At 39.6% G+C, this 22,224-nt stretch overlaps 1 protein-coding gene across 1 annotated transcript; it reads right to left on the bottom strand.

Annotated features, from left to right (window-relative positions):
• Positions 1 to 9,563: 9,563 nt before the first annotated feature.
• LOC135712810 (probable global transcription activator SNF2L1) lies at positions 9,564 to 12,689 on the bottom strand. The gene is made up of 3 exons (XM_065235871.1): positions 12,418 to 12,689; positions 11,472 to 11,953; positions 9,564 to 11,413 (listed from the first exon to the last, which is right to left on the bottom strand). Exons 1-3 carry the CDS (start codon positions 12,508 to 12,510, stop codon positions 9,868 to 9,870), a joined length of 2,121 nt encoding a protein of 706 aa, XP_065091943.1. The 5' UTR covers positions 12,511 to 12,689; the 3' UTR covers positions 9,564 to 9,867.
• Between the last annotated feature and the right edge of the window lie 9,535 nt (positions 12,690 to 22,224).

Genomic DNA, 22,224 nt, shown 5'->3' with positions numbered 1-22,224 from the left:
TTTTTTCCTTTTTTTCGGTCTTACTCATTTAACAGATTTGACAAGATAGGTAACTACTACGGTGTAGGGGGCTCAAGTTTTATTGAAACAAATTGATTTTAATTTTCTTATGTCGTTTTCGTTTTTACTACACTACACAGGTGTAGTGTAAGCAGCAATCATTGACAGCTCGACTACCATGAGCGCTTACCAGACTGCTTTTCGATTTATGGAAGAGAATCCTCAATAATATTAACAAAGTAAACGAATCATTGCAATCAAGACCCATAACCATAGACGTGGCAATTATACTTATGAGAGGCTAGCAAACAATTTTGAGAAAATGGATAATCTATCCAGTACGCAAATGAAAAATTCATTGAGCGTCGACGTCGACAACAACTCAAAGACAGCGAAAATCGAAACAGACTGAAGACAGGGTTCAACAGGAAGTAAGCTCCGTATTTGACAAAATTTTATAACAGATGGAACAGCGTAAAGAAGCAAACGTATACCTACCGGGGATATAGCTTCGGATTTTTATTATTTTTTCTGACATCTATAACCATTAGACCACAGACAAACAGACATAACACTCGTAAGTTGTTCATTGAACAAGCATTTAACGGTTAATTTAAAAGTATCGTAGATGGTAGTACCGCCACCTGTGGCGCGCATAGTCATTTTCCTTGCGTTTGACGTTTACACACTACCGCCATCTGTTCAGCGTACTACCATAGAGGTAACTCTAAGACAAGTAGGTCCCGAAGAAACGTGCTCAACTTTTTGGCTCACCTCTGGTACTATCTTCGGTCCCAAGCTTGTCGAATCACCCCTCGAAACATAGGAAAAACCAATAACCCCTGATGTTATCTGTCAAACTTTCATAGCGAATCAAATCAAACATAGTGTAGTAATAGAATTTCAACTAGAATAGGGTACGTTAATCGTTTGCTTGGGACCAATAGGCTACTAAAGTGGTGAGCCAATTTAAAATCGTTAGTTTCGTATTGATTGTTGGTACTACCCACCACAGTGTACTTAACAGATGGCGCTAATGATTCAGCGACGATGTTTTACAGTGAGAAATATTAAATGTGTTATGTCTGTTTGTCTGTGATTAGACTGTCCCACTTTTTTTTCGCAATGTTCTCATATTTTGCTACCCATCAAAATTCACTTCATTTTTACCACAATAGCCTCTGATGATGATGATGATATGGAACCACCACTCACTGTCGGTAGACTGTGGACAATCGGGTCGACTTGATCAAGTCCCACTGACAAATCATTTTCAGCTTGGCGCTATATGAAGGGCCAAAACATAGGGGTGGACCCGTAGGCAGAAACGCCCACGCGAAACCCACATGAAACAGAAAAAGAATCTCCTTCCAGCAAACAAGATCATATAATTCGCCATGGAATAATCCCTCGTCCTGAAGGCTGCCCCAGGAGTGTGGAGAAGAGCCCGCCCTTTATCCACAAAATGTTGGCGACGAGAAGTTTACAATCCCACTCTCCCTATCCAAATCGCTTCAATTGGGAGCCCTGTTGAACCCTCCCTTCCCTTTTGTATATGCATTATTATTATTATTGTGCCACGGCAAGCTTATGGCGTAGTTGCTTTTGTGAACAAACACGTTAATCGTCGATTTCTCGCGAATTAAAGCTCAATTTATAAAAAAAAAACCATCAACACAAACAGTTAGAGGAATGATACTTCTATCATTTGATATTGTTTGTTGGCGAGATTGAACTTTTACTCGTGAGAAATCGACGATTAACGTGTTTGTTTACAAAAGCATTTACGCCCTAATCTCAAAGTTCCCCGGATTTAATATTCGGCTGATTTCAATCGACTCGCATAAGTCATTTTCTAAGAGCCACGTGTTTGTTTACAAAAGCAATTACGCCCTAATTTCGAAGTTCTCCGGAAATAAGGGTTATGTTGATCCGTTGATCCTTAACATAGAAGCGTAGATGCATAGGTGAAGGATAAGAGAAAGGAGAGACAAAGGTATTGAAAAACAGAATTGGTAAAGATTGAGTGCCCATGAATATTGATTTGTGTTGCATGTATAGATATTGGTATTACATACTCACTTCCCAGGTTCGAAAATATTCTTTTCAAACCTAGCGCGTAGGGTTACGGTATGTAATGTGGGTCTAGTCCTTTCATTCGGCCTATCACGCAAATAAATAATTAATTAAGGAATATTACACAAAAAATAAGGAAAATATTGATCACTGATGATTGATAAATGTGTACCACACACAAATCAATTTATATCACAACATTTCAATACATTTTCAGCTCTCGTAAGTAATAAAACTGGTTGAGAATATCACTCTGTTCGGAGTTTTTAGCCGCCATGACTTCTAAGGTTAAGATGGGAAGGTTGCACTGACGATCATCAAATGGCCTGATTATGGCATTTATTGAATGGAATTACCTGATAATACACACTAGACGTAAAACTCACAGTTACTGTTTGAATATTTTATGTTTATTTTAATTGTTTAACAACGTTTTCACAAGTAAATCATGGACCCAACTTTAGGGACACATTTCTTTTCTATGTTCCTAACTTTGGCCCATGAAATTCATTTGACAGCATATAGCAATAAGAGTAACGTCAACAATGTGGTTTGCATTTGGATGATAAGGAACGAACAGGAAGGGAGATTTTTTCTGCCAAATCTGTATAATGAACATCACAATGTTTTGATTTAGATATTCTGCGGTCGAAAGACGATAAGCGAAATTTTTAATTTTTAATTTTTAACTTGAGTGATTTAATGTAGTTTTCGTAAAATTTTCTCTAAGAAATGTTTTGAGGAATGAAGAGTATTAAGTTAACAGTGATAGTGATAAAAAAAAATACATAAGAAAACGTTACCAAGAGCGTTTTTTTTTGAGAATCAAACAGGATAGGACGAAGTTGCATCCATAAATAGACCCAATTTGGGGACAATAGACCGATATTACATACATTTCCCTGGTGAGTTTTTGTCTTAAAAAAAGTAAGTTTTTCAACTTTTTGCGGTTCCTGATAGCAAACGACATGATAAGCATATCTAAGCATACCATTTAGCAGTAGAATATCGTTTGCAGGTAAATTAATTGATGAGTTATGATTAAAAACGTAATCTATGGCTGCATATTAGACCGAGGTTAGGGACGTATACCCTATTTAGTTTAATTTTGATATATCATTTATAAAGAATAATTGAATAATTAATCCCTTGCACTTTTTCTCTAACGCTTCGTATTTCATTCCGTGCTTCATTGGTAATTTCCTTCCGTAGATCGTCCTTGGTCGGCTCTGACATGATTCCGCCTTTTCCGGGTTTTTTCTTGTTTTCTGAGGAAGATAAATCCCCACTAATTTCCGTTCCTGGTTCGATGTTGACTCCTTCCTCGCTAGTTGGTGTGGCCGGTTTTACGTCCACCATCTGTCACTGTATTGCCATGGTCACCTGGGACGAGGCTCACGTCTAAAGTCGCTGATCCACGAGTGCTCCGTACAGCATTGCGCGAAAAGAGAATGAAAGAAGTACGAAAGGGATCAGTTTCAAAAAGTGACAGTTTCATCAAATTCTCCAACTAATCATACTCAAGCAAAGTAAGAATATACAAGCTAAAGAGCCTGAATTTATAAAGAGACGAACTCTATCAGATGATGTATAAAAATCGGTATATTTTTCAGAGTTAAACAACCCAATTCAGCTGATTTATGAAGTTGATCGCCCCTCGGTAGATTCTTACGTTATTGTTTGTGGTAATTTTGATTGTCTTGCTGGTAGTAGCGATTCTGCTGCAACTGCTGGTTTTACAGATTTATACAGATTTTTATAAAATGCTTGAGAAAAAAAAATTCAAAATTTATAAAAACAAAGTAACTTGTAAAACACTTCTTTCACAACTTCTCTCCAAAATTAATTGTTGTGCCATAAACCATATTTTTTGCAGTGGGATCTGCTCGAGGCGTTGCTGTTTCTTTTATGCTTCTCTCACTCCCTCCAACGGAAAACGCAGTCACGCCCGATTCCACTGTGCGTTTATTGGAAGATTGCCGTAAACGCTCGACGTAGATGTCGCCACTGCATGATAATGATAATGTTGACAGACTGCATATAAAATTCGTGAAAATTAGCGTTGAATCATAATTTTCATCAAGCCTGTGTAAAATCCTTCCAATATAACATTCTAATTGAAGAAGAAAACGTTTTTACGATCAGACTGATGTGCATCTTTGACTTTTCCAGTTGAACTTTCATAAGATATATTCATTTCATTTCACGGCTCCATCAATGCTGCATCGTAAATATGATGGTAAACAGAAGTAAATTACTCAATTACTCAAAATAAAGATGATTTGTCAGCTTGTTATCACTTTGAAGACCATCTAGCACCATTTTATAGTATGGTGCGTGTTGAGTAAATCAAGTTCCGTTGCGTTTTCCGTCGAAAATTGTGAGTATCAATCTGTTTACCTAAAAAAGGCTAAAATGAACATTTATCGAATATTAGCGTCCTATACAACCATTTTCATTATCACCAGCATGATACAATCTTTCCTAAGTAAATTCACTTAATTTCCACTTTCATCCTAGTGGAAATCGCACATATTCACCATTTTCCGAAAAATGCAGCTGCGCAGGAGGTAACCTCTCCCTGTGGGTGCAAACTTGTTATGCATAATTTTCCATGAAAACATCTCCGATCCATACCGAAATAATAACAGTTAGTTTGCAAACACGTTTTCTTACACGATTCAAGCAAAAGTATCCACCGGAAATTATTAGTTTTTCTTTATGGACCGATTTGCCCCAAAAATCGTCTGTTTTACTTGGAGAATTTGGAAACTATCCTCCTTCTAGTAGTTCTCACTTCGAAATGTAGGTGGCGAAATCTTGGAAAAGTTTCACTGCAAGACGCCAATACTGCAAAAATGATTTTACCAGCACTGGCGGGGCGACATCTCTCGACTTTTCGGTGTAACTACCACACAAATGATGTAATTAATTGTATTCATCTATATCACAGAGAACAGACGTTCAAGCTCGGTCAGAAACTTGTGTAAAATAAGTGGGAACGTCGCCGTTACCAACAATCAATACGAAACTAACGATTTTAAATTGGCTCACCACTTTAGTAGCCTATTGGTCCCAAGCAAACGATTAACTTACCCTATTCTTGTCGAAATTCTAGTACTACGCAATGTTTGTTTTGATTCGCTATGAAAGTTTGACAGATAAAATGAGGGGTTATTGGTTTTTCCTATGTTTCGAGGGGTGAATCGATTAGCTTGGGACCGAAGAGAGTACCAGAGCTGAGCCAAAAAGTTGAGCACGTTTTTTCGGGACCTTCTAGTCTTAGAGTTACCTCTATCACAAACGAAGTGACAGACGACTAACTGGCGAAGAAATCCATTTAAATAATGTGGTTCACTGTAATAGAATTTTCTTGGAAGCTTATGCCATCATCCACCAGATGGGTTAGTTTTTTGTTTTGATTTGTACAAAGTTGATTTTGTGTACAATGATTCTTTGACAGTGTGCAAAGAGTGCGTATCATTTTGTCATTTTTTTATGCATTTCAGTTTTGAGTAGAGTGAAAGAGATAGAACCAAAACATTCTAGTACATTCGGTGAAAATGCTAGTTCAATCTAGTAGTAGTGTTGCCATGTGGTACAATCCAGTAGTAGTGGTGTTGCCATGTGGTACACTGACAAATTGCAATAGCAGGTTAGTCACCAAAGTTTTCGAGCCGCTCCGTCTGTCACTTCGTTTGTGCCTCTATGGTGTTACATACCCATTTTTTATCGCTGAAAACCAGCAATATTTTGCTGGATTTTGCCGAGCTGAAAGTCCAGCAAAGTGTTGTTTACTGGAACATCCAGTAAAATTTTTCAGATTACTGATTTTCCAGCAAAACTTGATTTTGCTGGAAGTGATCCAGCAATTCGTTTTGCTGGAACTTAATAACAAAATTTGGTGTGTAGCATCTCCTGATTTTCTCTATAAATTTTCCACTTTCGACCAATTTGGCGCTAGTATCGATACATTTTCTGTTGAAAATTGCCACTTGGCGCTACTAGCACTTAGTGTCTAGTGTAATTTGTGCAACGCCAGCGCCATCATGTTGTCAAAGAGGGTTTTTAAGTGGGGAAGTCGCCGTTAGTGGCGCTTAAGTCGAATAGGAATCTTTACACAAATTTTTAGAGAAATTTTGGAGCCTCAACGTCTGTTCTCTGTGGCCATCTTATATCGAGCTCTTTTCAATAATTGCAACATGTGAATAATGCAGAACAAATTTAAAATTGTTCTAGAGCCAAATTGGTTTTGAAGGAAGGTCAAACTACAAACGAACACCTCAGCCACTCTGAACCCTATGAAAATATGCTTTCCCAATATGGTACATTCTCTCACTATAAACCTGTCATTTCTAGCCTATCTGAACTATTTAATAAATGGAAACCATAACATGGGTTACGCTCCTCCTAAGCGGGCCCTCCGCATCCTATCTCTGTCTTATCTCAAATGCCAATGGTTTGAATGTATCAATATATACATTGGAAATGACGTTCAAGGAAATAAACCCATACCCCACTCACTTGGCCAGGCTTCAGAATCGTCCAGTGGGCAGTGCGCTCTACACTCCAAGTTCCCTTTCTTTCAAATTTACCCAAATTTTATATTTTACCCCTCTGAGTGTTGATTAATCACAATGAAACATTGTGACAGAGCACGGACTTGAGGTTACTAGAGTATTAAATAATCTAGGTCCTATTTAGGATTATATCTGAAAAATCCAAATTTGGCCAACGCCCAGCATATAACTGAAATAAAACCTATGCTATTGTATCTCTTTATTGTAGACGTCAACATTGCTGCACAAACCTTTTCTCACGTCTTGGCATATGTCATTGACAGACACGTTTCCAAAAAGATCATCCATATCGACTCTCGCGTCCCGTGGATGACGAAAGATCTTCGCTCGTTGAAAAGAACTAAGAAGGCTGCTCTCAGAAGATTTACTAAACTCCGCACACTGCCACTGAAATGCTACTATGTCAGACTCAACCACGAGTATAAGCGGTTAAGTCGTCTCTGTTTTCAACGCTATCAAAGGAGGATTCAACGGCGGCTAAAATCACACCCGAAATCCTTCTGGAACTTCGTAAATGAGCAACGCAGGGAAGTCGGCTTACCCTCTTCCATGATTTTTAATGGTGAAACTGCTGGAAATCAACAAGACATTTGCAACCTGTTCTCAGCCAAATTTGCTAGTGTGTTTGAAGCCGAGCAACTCTCCGCTAATATCATTACTTCCGCGGCCAGTAATGTTCCTTTGATCAACCAAACGCTCAGCATGGTCGAAGCCACTACAGATACGATCTCTAGAGCAGCATCTAAACTTAAGACTTCAACTAAGGCTGGACCCGATGGTGTTCCGTCGATTATTCTTAAAAAGAACATCACTTGTCTTTTAGATCCACTGCGCCGCATATTCCAGCTCTCTCTTTCCAGCGGCATCTTTCCGTCTTGCTGGAAGACTGCGGATATGTTTCCTGTTCATAAAAAGGGAAGCAAACGCGACGTAAACAACTACCGGGGAATCACTTCGCTGAGTGCTGTATCAAAACTTTTTGAATTGGTTGTCATAGAGTCCCTAAATGCGCATTGCAGGCAATATCTAAGTACAGATCAACACGGATTCATAACTGGGCGTTCCACAACTACGAACCTGCTGTGCCTAACGTCTTACATCACAGACAGTTTGATTGCTCGGACCCAAACGGACGTTATCTACACAGATCTTACGGCAGCCTTCGATAAGCTGAACCACGAAATTGCGATCGCTAAGCTTGATAGGCTAGGGATCGGTGGAAATCTTTTGAGATGGTTTCGTTCATACCTCACGGAGCGCCAATTGACAGTAACTTTGGTTACTTGTCGCTCAGCAAGCTTCTGCGCAAAGTCCGGTATACCTCAGGGTAGCCATCTGGGACCATTGGTATTTCTCCTCTACTACTACTACTTCGACGACGTTCACCATGTTATCACAGAGCCACGATTATCGTTTGCAGACGATCTGAAAGTTTTTCTGCGCATCCGCTCACTCGCCGACTGCCGTTCTCTCCAAAATCAGATTGACATCTTTGCTGACTGGTGTAGTCTAAACCGACTGGTGGTCAACCCAGCTAAGTGTACAACCGATTATTTTCAACCACAAACTACTAGGCACGACTATCGAACGGGTGCACTGCGTGAAAGACTTAGGCGTTTTTCTAGACTCAAAGCTGACATACTCACACCATATATCGTATGTCGTCGACAAAGCGTCCAGAACGCTTGGCTTTGTCTTCAAGATTACTAAGAACTTCACGGACATTTACTGCTTGAAATCGCTCTATTGCTCTCTCGTACGATCTACGTTGGAATACTGCTCTGCTGTCTGGAGCCCGAACTACAATAATGGGGCCGAGCGAATTGAATCTGTTCAACGACGTTTTGTTCGCTTCGCGCTCCGTAAGCTACCTTGGAGATACCCACTTCGTCTTCCAAGCTACGAGAATCGCTGCCAATTGATCAATATCGAGCCCTTACGTATCCGAAGAGATGTTTTCAGAGCCTTAACCGTCGCCGATACTCTGCAAGGAAGAATCGACTGCGAAGCAATTCTTCAACAAGTGAACATTAATGTTCAACCTCGATCACTACGCAACAGTCTTATGCTGAGACTTCCACTTCTTCGAACTAATTATAGCATAGGGAGCGCTATTTACGGCTTGCAGCTAGTGTTCAACCGAGTAGCGTCGATGTTCGATTTCCACTTGACACGGAATATGCTTCGCCGAAGATTCTCTGCCTTTTTTGCTGACCGAAGGCGCTTGATACCCAACAGCTAAGTGTAAAATTTAAGACTTATAAATTTTTAGTAACTTGACAATGCTTTCCAAGTTATTTTCGTTTGTAACTGTAGTAACTGTAGTATATGTATGTCGTCTGTATAATCTGTACTTTTTTACAACACATCATTGGGACTATTTCTAGTCTGTTGATGCAACCATAACAAATAAACAAATAAACAAATTAGTTTTTGTTTGTCTTGTCCCCCGTCTCGATGAATCTCATCGTCTCCCACTGGTCACCATAGCCGGTCGAACTCAAGACGAATCTAGAACCATACTACCGTTCATACTGGCTACATCGCTCTGGTGAGGCAACGAAACCCCAAGCTCCTTCCCTTTTCCTATCCTTCGACAATGTACCCCTCTAACCTCGAGTAAGCCGCGAGTATTCGGCCCAACTCCTACTAGACATAGAATTAAGTGAACTTTGTTACAAACAAAGAACAATGAATTATCGGCTCCGTAAAGCTAACGCGATGGAGCCTTACAAATAAACGAACTAGATAAAAAAAACCGATGCTCCTAAGCTGGTTCGCAGTTTTAATGGTTGCATTACAACTGGGCTAATTGGCCATTACATGGCTATATAGCGGTCATCAGAAAGTTGTTAAAACAATGTAGTCGTTAGTGATTTTTTTTATAATTTGGCTTTATGAACAATTATAAAATTTCAATAAAACGAAAATTGCTGCTTGGCAGGTTCTCCCCTTCAGTATGGCACAATAACAATGATAACAAAATATTGAAAGGTTCCAACGTGGCACAAGATGGTCATACATTGAGCATTCACTATTGTTTATTCGTTACGTCAGTTTATTCGAAGTACATAGAACAGAAAATAATATCATTGACAAGCGTCTCGCAGTGGTAACTAACTAGAATGAACAAAACAGAAACAAACTAACAAGCAAATAGGTAACTGAGTAGCGTGGTCAAATGCAAATTGAACGATACAGATTAAAACATCTATTCCAGCCGGGCTATCTTCGGCTTGCGCGGACGCAAACGATATGTAGTGGAATCCAGATCGAACTCCGGCACCGACTCAACCGGAGGTTTAATACTTTCCAGCTCGCGCTCCTCCGATCGTGACCGCGACTTCTTTGATCGGAAGCGAATTTGTTTCAGCAGAGTGTCGTTCTTGGCATTCCTTTCACCGCGATCGATCTCCTTAAACATTTCATTCAGCTGCTCATCGACGGCCGCCACGTCAAGGCAGTTGACGCTTTCGAGCTTCCTTTTGTGGTGTTCGATTGCTTGGAACTCGACACAATCGCCAAGGCTTTTCCGAATGATTGCTTTATCCAGGGCTTGCTTCCGATTGGAACAATCGTGAAGGTATTCGTCGACTGTTCCGGACACGGTGAACCGTATCACATGTACCTGTTTCAATTGCCCGATGCGATGGGCACGGTCTTCGGCCTGGAAGTCCGCCTGAGGGTTCCAATCGATGTCATAGAAAATTACCGTGTCGGCCGTGTGCAAGTTGATCCCGACCCCACCCGTTCTGGTGGTAATCAAGAAAATAAACGTGTCTGAATCAGGGGAATTGAACTCATCGATCATCTCCTGTCTGAATCTCTGTTCAGTGTTTCCCGTCATTCGATGGTACTTGTAGCCCTTCCACTCTAAGTAATCTTGCAGAATATCTAGCATTATGGCCATCTGCGAAAACAGTAGGATACGAGCACCACGTTTGCGAAGTTTCGTAAGCAGTTTGTCCAGAACAACCATTCGAGACGAAACGTCAACTATGTCTTGCCCGACTAGATCAGATAATGTCGATTCAGCTCCTGGTATCAAATAGGGATGCAGAGTTACTTCACGCAGATATGGAAATACAATCCTCATTATGAAGTTACCAGTCGTTCCGTCCCCTTTCGGCACTTTGATATCCTTACAGAGCACTTTCTTGGACCAATAATTCATCTCTCGCGTCGGGGGAATGTACATAGTCGTTTTAATTTTCGGTGGAATAGTAAGTTCGACATCGGACTTAATGCGGCGCATCATGATTGGTTGCAGAATTTTCTTCAATCTTACCGCTCGTTCGTGGTCTGGGTCGATGCAATCTTCTACCTTGAACCACTCATCAAAGTCTTCGGAATTGCGGAAAAAGTCCGGTAGCAATAGATTTAACAACGCCCATAACTCATGTAGGTTGTTGTTGATGGGTGTCCCGGTCATGAACAGCAGATTGCGGTATGTAGTACGGCGCACTCTCTTGGATAGTAGTGAATTCTCATTCTTACAGCGCTGAGCTTCATCCAGCACTAAGTACTGATATTTTAATTTGTTAAAATATGTGTGCTCTGCAGTGAAAAATTGATACGGAGTAATTACCACGTCCCAATTACGATGCGGGGATGTAAGAGTTTCACGAAACTGTGTCTTACTTCCGCGGCAGTGCCCATGTAGAATGCGAACGGCCGGCAGAAAACGGTTGAATTCCCGCACCCAATTCCCGATCGTCGATAGGGGAACGATAATTAGGTGAGGCCCTTTAATGTTTCTGAAACACAACCCAAAGTTAAACCATTACCCATCACAAAAGATTATTTGCTACCCACCTGTGGTTGCGTAGATATCCCAGAATCGAAATCGCCTGCAGAGTCTTGCCCAACCCCATCTCGTCCGCCAGAATCCCATTGATGCCGTTTTGATACAATGAAATCAACCAATTCAGTCCTTCAATCTGGTAATTCCGCATTTGTCCCTGGATGAACTTAGGTGACTCGGTGTATTGAACCATTTCCTGTCGATCCATCGTAGCCCGTGCTTTTAGTTTTGCAGCACGATTGTTATTGGAACCTTCCACCGACTCACCCGTTGCTGCCAGTAGTTTGCGGCGCGAATTTCGGTCCAGATCTCTATGCTCGGTAAACTCGGCAAAGTGCGACATCCGTCCCTCGAGGTATTCCAACTGACGCAGCCGATCCCGAGATATGGCTTCCTGATATTCACGATCACCCCATGAATCCTCCGTCGACTGGTTGCTGGACGAGCTTCCTTCGATGACATCGCTCGGAGTCGTTGAATGGCGACGGCGAAGCTACGGAAGGAACGGATTTAAGTTCTGTCGCATGAATGCTTTGTTGTGCCTAGTACCGTTTTTTTTTCAATCAAATAATAATCAACTGTCCTCACAAACTCGAGCTTCAGGCAAATAGAAAGAGATTATTTTTTTTTATATCGATTTATGTACCGGATATACCGTAATCGGAAAATCTCTTATGGGACAGAAAGGATGAATGCCATCGGTGCAAAAAGATCAGCAGATTACTTGATGTTATAAAACAAATAATATTATGGTCAAAGAAAATCATCAAGCAAACAGAATTTCAAGGTTCAGTGATGCAAAACGACCCTCCGGAAGATCCGGAACAAACGTAAAACGGGGAAATTTCCATATAATTTTGAGTGTTCACGTTATTCCATTTAGTGATACAATTCGGGTAGGTACATATTAAACAAAGCATCACGTAACTAAAAACTATTCAAGAGTGAGCATCTTACCTTCCTGTCGACCTGCTCCTTCGAATCCATGTCCACGATGAAATCGAACTGTTGCTTTTCCATATTGGTGCAATCGTCCATGGTTTCTGCCATCTCAATAGGAATTAAACTAATTAACGTGACTTTTGCAAATCGTCCAGTGAATAAAATTATAATCGGTATATATCTAGATTATAACAAAACGCTACAAACAGGAAAAAACTTGTATTCAACCGGTCACGCTGCCATTTCGATTTTTCGTCTGATGAGCAGCTCCAATCTGATTGCGCGCGCATTCCGCTTCGGTTCGGTTTAGACGCGGTGGTTCGGGTTTTGTTGCTTGGTTACAGACAGGGTGATCCAAACAAGAGAGTGTGTAGACTTTTACACTGCGCGAAATCACCAACATCATTCAAGGGGGAAATCTCGCGTCATTTTTCAAATAGACCAATGTAACATATCCACCATTTTGAGAAAATCGAAGTTGAAGTTCGACAGCTTATTATTTTAACTGTTGAAAAACAATACATTTTGCAATACTATTTTTAATGTAGTCAGTGTATAATAACGTTGAAAATTCAGAAGAAACGGTAAAATCGAGGGGGACGACTCTATCTACGATGCAGGAAATATTGTGTTTTGCTGTGGCTAACTGCGCGTACGCTGAGTACACGGATAGAAATTTCCTTATACCTTTTGGCAAATTTCCATTGCTGATTATTCATAAAATGTATAAGTCAACTAATAAGCAGACGCCTTGCAAAAAGTTAATGAAGATCATGTGTCAAATGAAATATATGTGTGACCGCTTACATACCTTTTATGCATTCTAATAGGACCTATGTGGTTTGTTTTATGGAATGTATAAGGCTGATGCTTTGGCAAAAATGTATAAGTGAAACACATGAATTAAATAATTGATTTTCGTTTCGTGTAGAAAGAAGATTTATCACGATTTTGAAGATTTCCTGCAAAAAGATGATGCTCGATGCAAGTAGATGCGAGAAATGAAAGAAGATTTTTCGAAGATTTATTCGCTAGTGTGAGGTTTTTTAAGGATCTAGAATTGAGATTTAGATGTGTCGCCCCCCTCGGGTAAAATCACAATTTTACTTTGAATTTCATGCAACAACATACACGGATAGAAATCTCCTTATACCTTTTGGCAAATTTCTATTGCTGATTATTCATAAAATGTATAAGTCAACTAATAAGCAGACGCCTTCCAAAAAGTTAATAAAGATCATGTGTCAAATGAAATGTATAAGCGGTCACACATACCTTGTATGCATTCTTATAGGACCTATGTTATATGTCTTATGGAATGGAATGGAAGCACAAACGAAGTGACAGACGGAGCGGCTCGAAAACTTTGGTGACTAACCTGCTATTGCAATTTTTCAGTGTACCACATGGTAACACCACTACTACTGGATTGAACCACATGGCAACACTACTACTGGATTGAACTAGCATTTTCACCAAATGTACTAGAATTTTTTGGTTCTATCTCTTTCACTCTACTCAAAACTGAAATGCTTAAAAAAATGACAAAATGATACGCACTCTTTGCACACTGTCAAATAATCATTGTACACAAAATCAACTTTGTGCAAAACCAAAACAAAAATACTATCCCATCTGGTGGATGATGGCACAAGCTTCTAAGAAAATTCTATTACAGTGAACCACATTATTTTAATTGATTTCTTCGCCAGTTTGTCGTCTGTCACTTCGTTTGTGGTATAGGCATAGAGGTAACTCTAAGACCACTGGGTCCCGAAGAAAATCATTATTATTTTTGGCTCACTCAGTACCAGAACAACGGTCCCAAGCAGTCCCAAGCTATTTCACTCACCCCTGCATGTTCTGCATGAATCCACACACCCCTGATGTTATCTGTCAAACTTTCATAGCGAATCAAAACAAACATAGTGTAGTAATAGAATTTCAACTAGAATAGGGTACGTTAATCGTTTGCTTGGGACCAATAGGCTACTAAAGTGGTGAGCCAATTTTAAATCGTTAGTTTCGTATTGATTATTGGTATAAGGCTGATGTTTTGGCAAAAATGTATAAGTGAAACACATGGATAAAATAATTGATTTTCGTTTCGTGTAGAAAAAATCACATAAAACGTTTTGACAAGTCGAGTTGTACATCGGTCTTGTTACATTGGACGATTTTTCTCAATGACATAATCAATGAGTGTTACATTGGACGTTTTGTCTACATGATACTAGATTCCCTTTCACAGATTTCAGAGTATAGTACCTAAATTTAGATTGGCCCCGCCTTTGGAAAACGAGCACCAATCATGTTAGGCAGTCCGAATGACCGAAGTAACAATCATATACCCATCATTTCAAACTGTACATTGGACGATTTTTGATCAATGATTATCTTAAATAAATGAGCAGGTAAATGAGAGTAAATTTGGATGGATGTTTTTGTATCACATACAATGATAGAAGAGCAATAGTTTGTATCGCTTAACTCGATTTGTTTACATTTGTTACATTGGTCTATTTGAAAAGTGACGCGAGAAATCTCGGGGGAAATCCAAGGAGGGGAGGTGGCTGTCAAATACGAACAATCGTCGCCTACCTCGCATAACTAAAGCCCTCTAGTTAAAGTATGGACGACTGTCACCACAAAACTGAAAAAAAAGCTGTTCCAATCGAGCAAAGCGGTGCATTTTGATGGTTCGTGCTACCGACGTGACAAATTAAACCCAAAGCACACCGCGGCTCGCGTCGATAAACGCTAGTATAAACAAACATAGATTGCAAATTTAATCGAACCTCAAACCAGAGGGGAAGAACCATTCCCATACGGGCTAGTACCAACAATCAATACGAAACTAACGATTTTAAATTGGCTCACCACTTTAGTAGCCTATTGGTCCCAAGCAAACGATTAACGTACCCTATTCTAGTTGAAATTCTATTACTACACTATGTTTGTTTTGATTCGCTATGAAAGTTTGACAGATAACATCAGGGGTGTGTGGATTCATGCAGAACATGCAGGGGTGAGTGAATTAGCTTGGGACTGCTTGGGACCGTTGTTCTGGTCCTGAGTGAGCCAAAAATAATAATGATTTTCTTCGGGACCCAGTGGTCTTAGAGTTACCTCTATGCTAGTAGCATTATACCGACCGTTCAGCTGTTGAGAATTCGGTAAATGAATTACCGAAGTCGGTGATTTTTTCTAAGTGTGTATATTCCTTTTCAGACGCATAGGCTTTCTTAGCGAGGCAACTAGCAGAAGACGGATCACTACAGGTGATTCTTACTGGAAGTTCAGTATCATACGGAGCGAAGCTCTTTTCTTCCTTCGAGACGCATAGGCTTTAATTCCCGCATAAACGCGAACCATAAATTGACCTTACCTAAAATGGTTAAAAATTGTTTATAATCCCTGCTAAACTTTAACTGAAATGGTTATGGAACTTTACATGAACGTTTAATGATAAAGTTTCAACCTTATGTATTATGGTTTTTTGGAACTGGACCTTACAAATAATGGGTTGTTAAGAACCATTACCATTCCAAATTCTTGTTTTATCCATACACTGAACCAATATGACATATTCCTGTTATGTGAAAGTCTAATAAATTTGCGCTATAAGATAATCCAATGAAAATGATATGATTGAAAATGTGTCAGGTAAATTCTATATGAATATCTGATACATTTACAATGCAGATAATTTGGTAACATTTATATGATCGTCATATGATAAATGAAAATTGGTCAAATTACAATAATTAACTGAAATGGATTTGAAACCCATAAGCATAAGCTTTACTTTTCACCACAATATAATATATGTGTCATAAATCAATCGAAGTAAAGTTTATGTGAAAATCACATGAAATTTACTTCTTCTTTTGACACATATATTTAATCGATTTCTAAAAATAAATCGAAAAATAAACATCAGGCAGTGGGAGCTTTCACAGTTGTGTCTTTTTTATTGTAGCTGATTTGGGATTCGATCAAGAACTGTTGAGGTGTGATGCTTTCGGTGTCTGCGCTCGATTCCACTGGGCCACGGCTGACTTCAAGATTGAGCTCGTTCAATTAGCATGAAGTAAGAACAGCTCTCTCGACATGGAATGTAGTGCAACGTTATGCTCGTTTTGCTAGAGTGAAGAAAAATAGCACTGGCAAATTTATGTTCCGTTTCGGTGGTGTCGTTTGTTCAAATCTTTCTTAATGCTCCTGTGTGCAATAAAACAACGACTACATTATATGATTTCATGGAACTGGTTCATGAAGTTCAAGTGCTAGTGCTGGAATCTGAATTAGCCGTAGAAGGCTTACAATTAGAATCTTAGCAAAGTAAATATAACAGTCCGCATCGTGCTCTCTTGCCGTGCGGATCTATTTGCTTTTTGCTTAAGGAAGTGTTACTACTACCTAAAGCTACAACAAATTTAAACAGCACTTTTCAGTGCTCAACCTGTAAAAAATGTCTACCTTGTTCAACTCTTATTCCTCTTCGATCCTTGTTTGGACCCTACCCGAGGTAATCCTTCTTGGATATCGATTTGGAAAATTCCTCTTCGATCCTTCAGATTCTTATAGTAATCTGCTTGGAAGTCGATTTGGATAAAAATTTACTGCCGCCATGGCGCCTAAACGCAAAAGAAAGGGGCAAACTCTTGACCCCCCTTCTGATGAAATTAATTTGAGTAATCAATTTGATTTGCTCACGGATGATGAGAATGATCCATCATCCAAGAAAAATTCTAGTAAACTTTCCCGGCTTAATGCCAAGAAGGAAAAGATTCCCCCTATTGTGATAACCACTAGCGATTTCCATGCTCTTCGCATGGAACTTTTGAATTTCGTGAAAGTTAAGTTTTCACTACAAATTGGACGTCGGGGTGAATGCCGTGTATTGGCTGAAACCTTGGACGGATTTAAATGTCTTCTCAAGTATCTTACTGAGAAGAAGCACAAATTTTTTACTTACAACACCAAAACTAAACGTGTGTTCAAGGTTGTCATGAAAGGACTGCCCAGTGGTGAATCCCTGGATCAGATCAAAGATGAACTGGCAAAATTACTTGGAGTTGTTCCACTCCAAGTAATCAAAATGAAAATGAAATCCCGTCCTGGCGATTCGCGCAACGGGATTTCTAATGATTTTTATTTAGTTCACTTCAAATCTAGTGAACTAAACAACCTTAAGGCCTTAGAAAAAGCTAGCCTTATGCTCCATGTCCGAGTGAAGTGGGAACACTTCAGGAAGACTGGAGGAAATTTCCAAAACCTCACTCAGTGCCGTAAGTGCCAGGGATGGGGTCACGGAACTAGAAATTGCTACATGCCAGCTAAATGCATGAATTGTGGTGATTCCTCTCACGCAAAGGACGACTGTCCTGTGAAGGAAGATCCTAAGAAATTTAAATGTTCAAATTGTGGTGAAAACCACAAATCCAATTTTTGGCAATGTAAGACTCGCAAAGCGATCCTACAATCTCGTTCTAAGGGACACGTTTCCGAACAGGTACAAATTCACTTTTTATGTTGTTTTTGTGCTAACGTAAGAACTCCACGACACACATAACACGCGACGCGAGACAAGACACAACACTTATCGTTCTTACAAAATTTAAAACGGATTAAAAATTACCTTTCTGTCGACCGGTTTCGGGCGCGATGCTGCCCATCTACGGGACAATGTCCGACTGGTTACAATAGGATAGCTACGCTGTTGTGTAGACGTCCAGAGAAGAGAGTTGTTACTGTATTTTCAGCTTCGTCAAGTTGAACAAAGATGATGTGATGGGAGGATCATCTTCATTCATCAGTGGTTCTTGTGTGTTGTTGATATGCATTGATTCCCATGCATTGAGGTGTGAGGGTTTTCGTACTGTTTTGATGAGCTTCGCACTTTTCCAATCAATTTGATGATTGGAGGCCGTCGTGTGCGCCGCCACAGCTGAATCGTTTGATTTATTGTTGTCGACAGCATTTTTGTGTTCTTTAAGGCGAACTTTTACTTTGCGACGAGTTTGTCCGATGTACACCGAGGGACAATCCTGGCAGGGAATTCGGTAAATTCCAGACTGCTCATCCGCCGGAATCTTGTCCTTAAGGTTACACAACAGGTCGCGTAGAGTGTTGTCGCTTTTGTGTACTATGTGTAGTCCTTGACGTTTGAGTGTGTTTTTGATTGGGTTTGTGACTTTTGGATAAAATGGTAGGCTAATCCTCTTAGCTTCATCCCTCTCCGGCTGTAGTGTGGTTATGTTCTGTAGGCGTTTCTTGCGTTTGTGTTTTTGTAAAATTTTGCTGGTGAACTCCTTTTCGTATCCATTTACTTCCGCCGCCTTGTAGATACGTTCCTTTTCTTCAGCGAACTCTTCTTCCTCCATAGGTACATTATAGAGACGGTGTGCCATAGAGTGGAAGGCGGCTTGCTTTTGAGCGCCGAAGTGATTGGAGTCCGAGGTGATGTATCGATCAGTGGATGTCGGTTTTCGGTAAATACCGAATTTCAACGTGTCGTCCTCCTTTCTGGTGACCATCAAATCTAGAAAGGGCAATTTTCCATCCACTTCTCTTTCTACTGTGAACTTAATTGAGCTGTGGCGGGAGTTCAGCATGTTCAGTGTCTGCTCTAGGTAGCGTTCCTTCACCGGTGCGAAGATATCATCAACATAGCGCCGCCAGACTCGAGGGAAAAACTTTTGCTTTTCAGCATCTACCTCAAAGTCGCTCATGAAGACGTTCGCCAGAAGGGGTGAAAGTTTGCTACCCATACTAAGACCAAACGTTTGCCTATAGAACTTCCCTCTAAATGTGAAAAAATTCTGATTCATACACACCTCAGCCACTAGAAGGTAGGCCTGAATGTGATGGTGTGGCGCCCGACTACGTTCTAAATGTCGGCGCAGGCTTCTCAAGGCGTCGGCGATTGGTACGCTTGGAAATAGTGACGCAACGTCAAACGATACCAAGATCTCACCTCGTCTTACCTTGCATCCTTCTAGCTGTTGTACGAAATCTACAGAATTTTTCACACTTTTGCCGTGTGTGACGGGGTACTGCTTCATCTCCTCTACCAACCAGGTACAAATTCCTCTGCTGTTAACAACGGTCAGCGAGGAACAAATTCTACATTCGTACCCGTAGGTACAAATATCACCCCTGCTTCAAATGTTTCATCTGTACCTACTCCCCTCGCTGCTAACAATGTTCAGCGAGTTAATGGAGCTACCTATGCTGCTATTGCAGCGGGTAGAAATCAAAATACTAACCAACGTTCTAACGGAAATTTTGACAATTTTGACTTAGGAAGCATTACTGCCCCCAAAATGGAATTTTTACAGAATTCATTAATTGAAATGATTTCTGATATGCTTAAATCTAACTCCATGTTTGATGCTATTCAAACTGGAGTAAAATTTGCAAATAATATTGTCATGACTTTAAAATTCAGTAATGGATTTTAAAGCATTAAATATTGTAAATTGGAATGCTCGATCTCTTAAAGATAATGAAGACGAGCTATTTAACTTTTTGAGAGTTCATAACGTGCATATTGCCGTTATAACTGAAACGTTCCTTAAACCTGCCCATAAGGTTAAGATGGACGCAAATTACTTGATTTATAGAAATGATCGTCTTGATGGACCCTGTGGTGGCGTTGCCATCATTATTCATAGACGAATCAAACATAACATTCTTTCTTCATTTGAAACCAAAGTTTTTGAAACTTTGGGAGTTTCTGTTGAAACAAAATTTGGACAACTTACGTTTATAGCTGCCTATTTGCCATTCCAATGCGTAGGCCAGCAAAAGAATTTTCTCAAGGGTGACCTCCAGAAACTTACCCGTCATAGGTCTAAATTCTTCATTATTGGTGATTTTAATGCAAAACACCGCTCATGGAATAATGCTCAAAGCAATTCCAATGGTAATATTCTGTTTGATGATTGTTCTGCAGGTTATTACACTATTCAATATCCAAACAGCCCAACATGCTTTTCTTCTGCAAGAAATCCCTCCACTATTGATTTGGTCTTAACTGATTCATGTCAACTTTGTAGCCAATTGGTTACCCATGCTGACTTCGGTTCTGATCACCTTCCAGTAACTTTTGAAATATCCCAAGAAATAATTTGTAATCCCAACAGTTCTACTTTCAATTACCATAGAGCTGATTGGGAGCAGTATCGAACATTTATGGAATATAACTTCGATCCAAACATTCCTTTGCAAACCAAAGATGAAATTAATTATGCTCTTGAATCTCTGACTACTTCTATAGTTGAAGCAAGAGCTGCCTCAGTACCAAAATGCGAGGTTAAATTCGATTCAATTATAATAGACGATGATCTTCAGCTCTTGATCCGTCTTAAAAATGTCCGTAGGAGACAATATCAAAGAACACGCGATCCTGCCATGAAAGTTATCTGGCGGGATTTGCAAAAACAAATTAAAAAGCGACTCTCTGTCCTGAGGAACAAAACTTTTGAAAATAATATTTCTAAATTAGACCCGAGTTCCAAACCCTTTTGGAAACTCACAAAAATTTTGAAAAAACCTCAAAAGCCTATTCCAGCGCTTAAAGAAGGTGGTAAAATTTTGATCACAAATTTGGAAAAAGCTCAGAAACTTGCTAAGCAATTCGAGAGTTCCCATAATTTCAGTTTGGGTCTTACTAGTCCTATTGAGAATCAGGTTGCTCGGGATTTTCTGAATATTTTCTCTCGGGAAAATATTTTTGATGATTCCTGGGGGACTGATTTGGACGAAGTAAGGTCTATAACTAAAAATTTTCAAAATATGAAAGCTCCAGGTGATGATGGAATTTTCTATATCCTCATCAAAAAACTCCCAGAGAGTACCTTGTCTTTCTTGGTAAAATTATTTAACAGATGTTTCCATTTGGCATACTTTCCTGATAAATGGAAAAATGCAAAAGTTGTTCCAATTTTGAAGCCGGATAAAAATCCAGCTGAAGCTTCTAGCTACCGTCCAATAAGTTTGCTTTCTTCAATAAGTAAACTTTTTGAAAAGATAATTTTGAATAGAATGATGCTTCACATCAATACGAACTCAATTTTTGCAGATGAGCAGTTTGGATTTCGTCATGGGCATTCAACTACTCATCAACTCTTAAGAGTTAACAATTTAATTCGTTCAAACAAATCTGAAGGCCACTCAACTGGAGTTGCTCTTCTAGACATAGAAAAAGCATTCGACAGTGTTTGGCATGAAGGTTTGATTGCTAAATTGAAAAAGTTTAATTTTCCACTTTACATTATGAAATTAGTTCAAAATTATTTAACTGACAGAACTCTTCAAGTAAATTATCAAAATTCCAAATCTTATCGACTACCTGTTAGGGCAGGAGTTCCTCAGGGTAGCATTCTTGGGCCTATATTGTATAACATTTTCACTTCGGACCTCCCTGATTTGCCTCAGGGTTGCCACAAATCTTTGTTCGCTGATGACACAGGCATTTCCGCTAAAGGAAGAAGTCTTCGTGTTATTTGCAGCAGACTTCAGAAAAGTTTAGATATTTTCTCTTCTTATTTACAAAAATGGAAGATTTCTCCCAACGCTTCCAAAACTCAACTTATAATATTTCCACATAAGCCCAGGGCTTCCTTTTTGAAACCTAGTAGTAGTCACATAGTCACTATGAACGGAGTTCCAATTTCCTGGTCAAACCAAGTGAAATATCTTGGATTAATACTTGACCAAAAATTAACTTTTAAAGATCACATTGAGGGCATTCAAGCAAAATGTAACAAATATATAAAATGTTTGTATCCTCTTATAAACAGGAAATCCAAA

The sequence above is a fragment of the Ochlerotatus camptorhynchus genome, unplaced genomic scaffold (assembly GCF_037179485.1).
Source record: "Ochlerotatus camptorhynchus isolate MF236.1 unplaced genomic scaffold, CSIRO-AGI_Acam_v1.1 ptg000503l, whole genome shotgun sequence".
Taxonomy (NCBI): domain Eukaryota; kingdom Metazoa; phylum Arthropoda; class Insecta; order Diptera; family Culicidae; genus Ochlerotatus; species Ochlerotatus camptorhynchus.
This window is presented reverse-complemented; position numbering and strand designations above follow the sequence as displayed.

Bases quoted from the DNA above. Each gene is read 5' to 3' on its own strand.
- LOC135712810 (XM_065235871.1), bottom strand. From the start codon at position 12,510: ATGGCAGAAACCATGGACGATTGCACCAATATGGAAAAGCAACAGTTC. The intron at 11,954-12,417 runs GTAAGATGCTCA...TTCCTTCCGTAG, and splicing joins AGGAGCAGGTCGACAGGAAG to CTTCGCCGTCGCCATTCAAC. The intron at 11,414-11,471 runs GTGGGTAGCAAA...GTTGTGTTTCAG, and splicing joins GGATATCTACGCAACCACAG to AAACATTAAAGGGCCTCACC.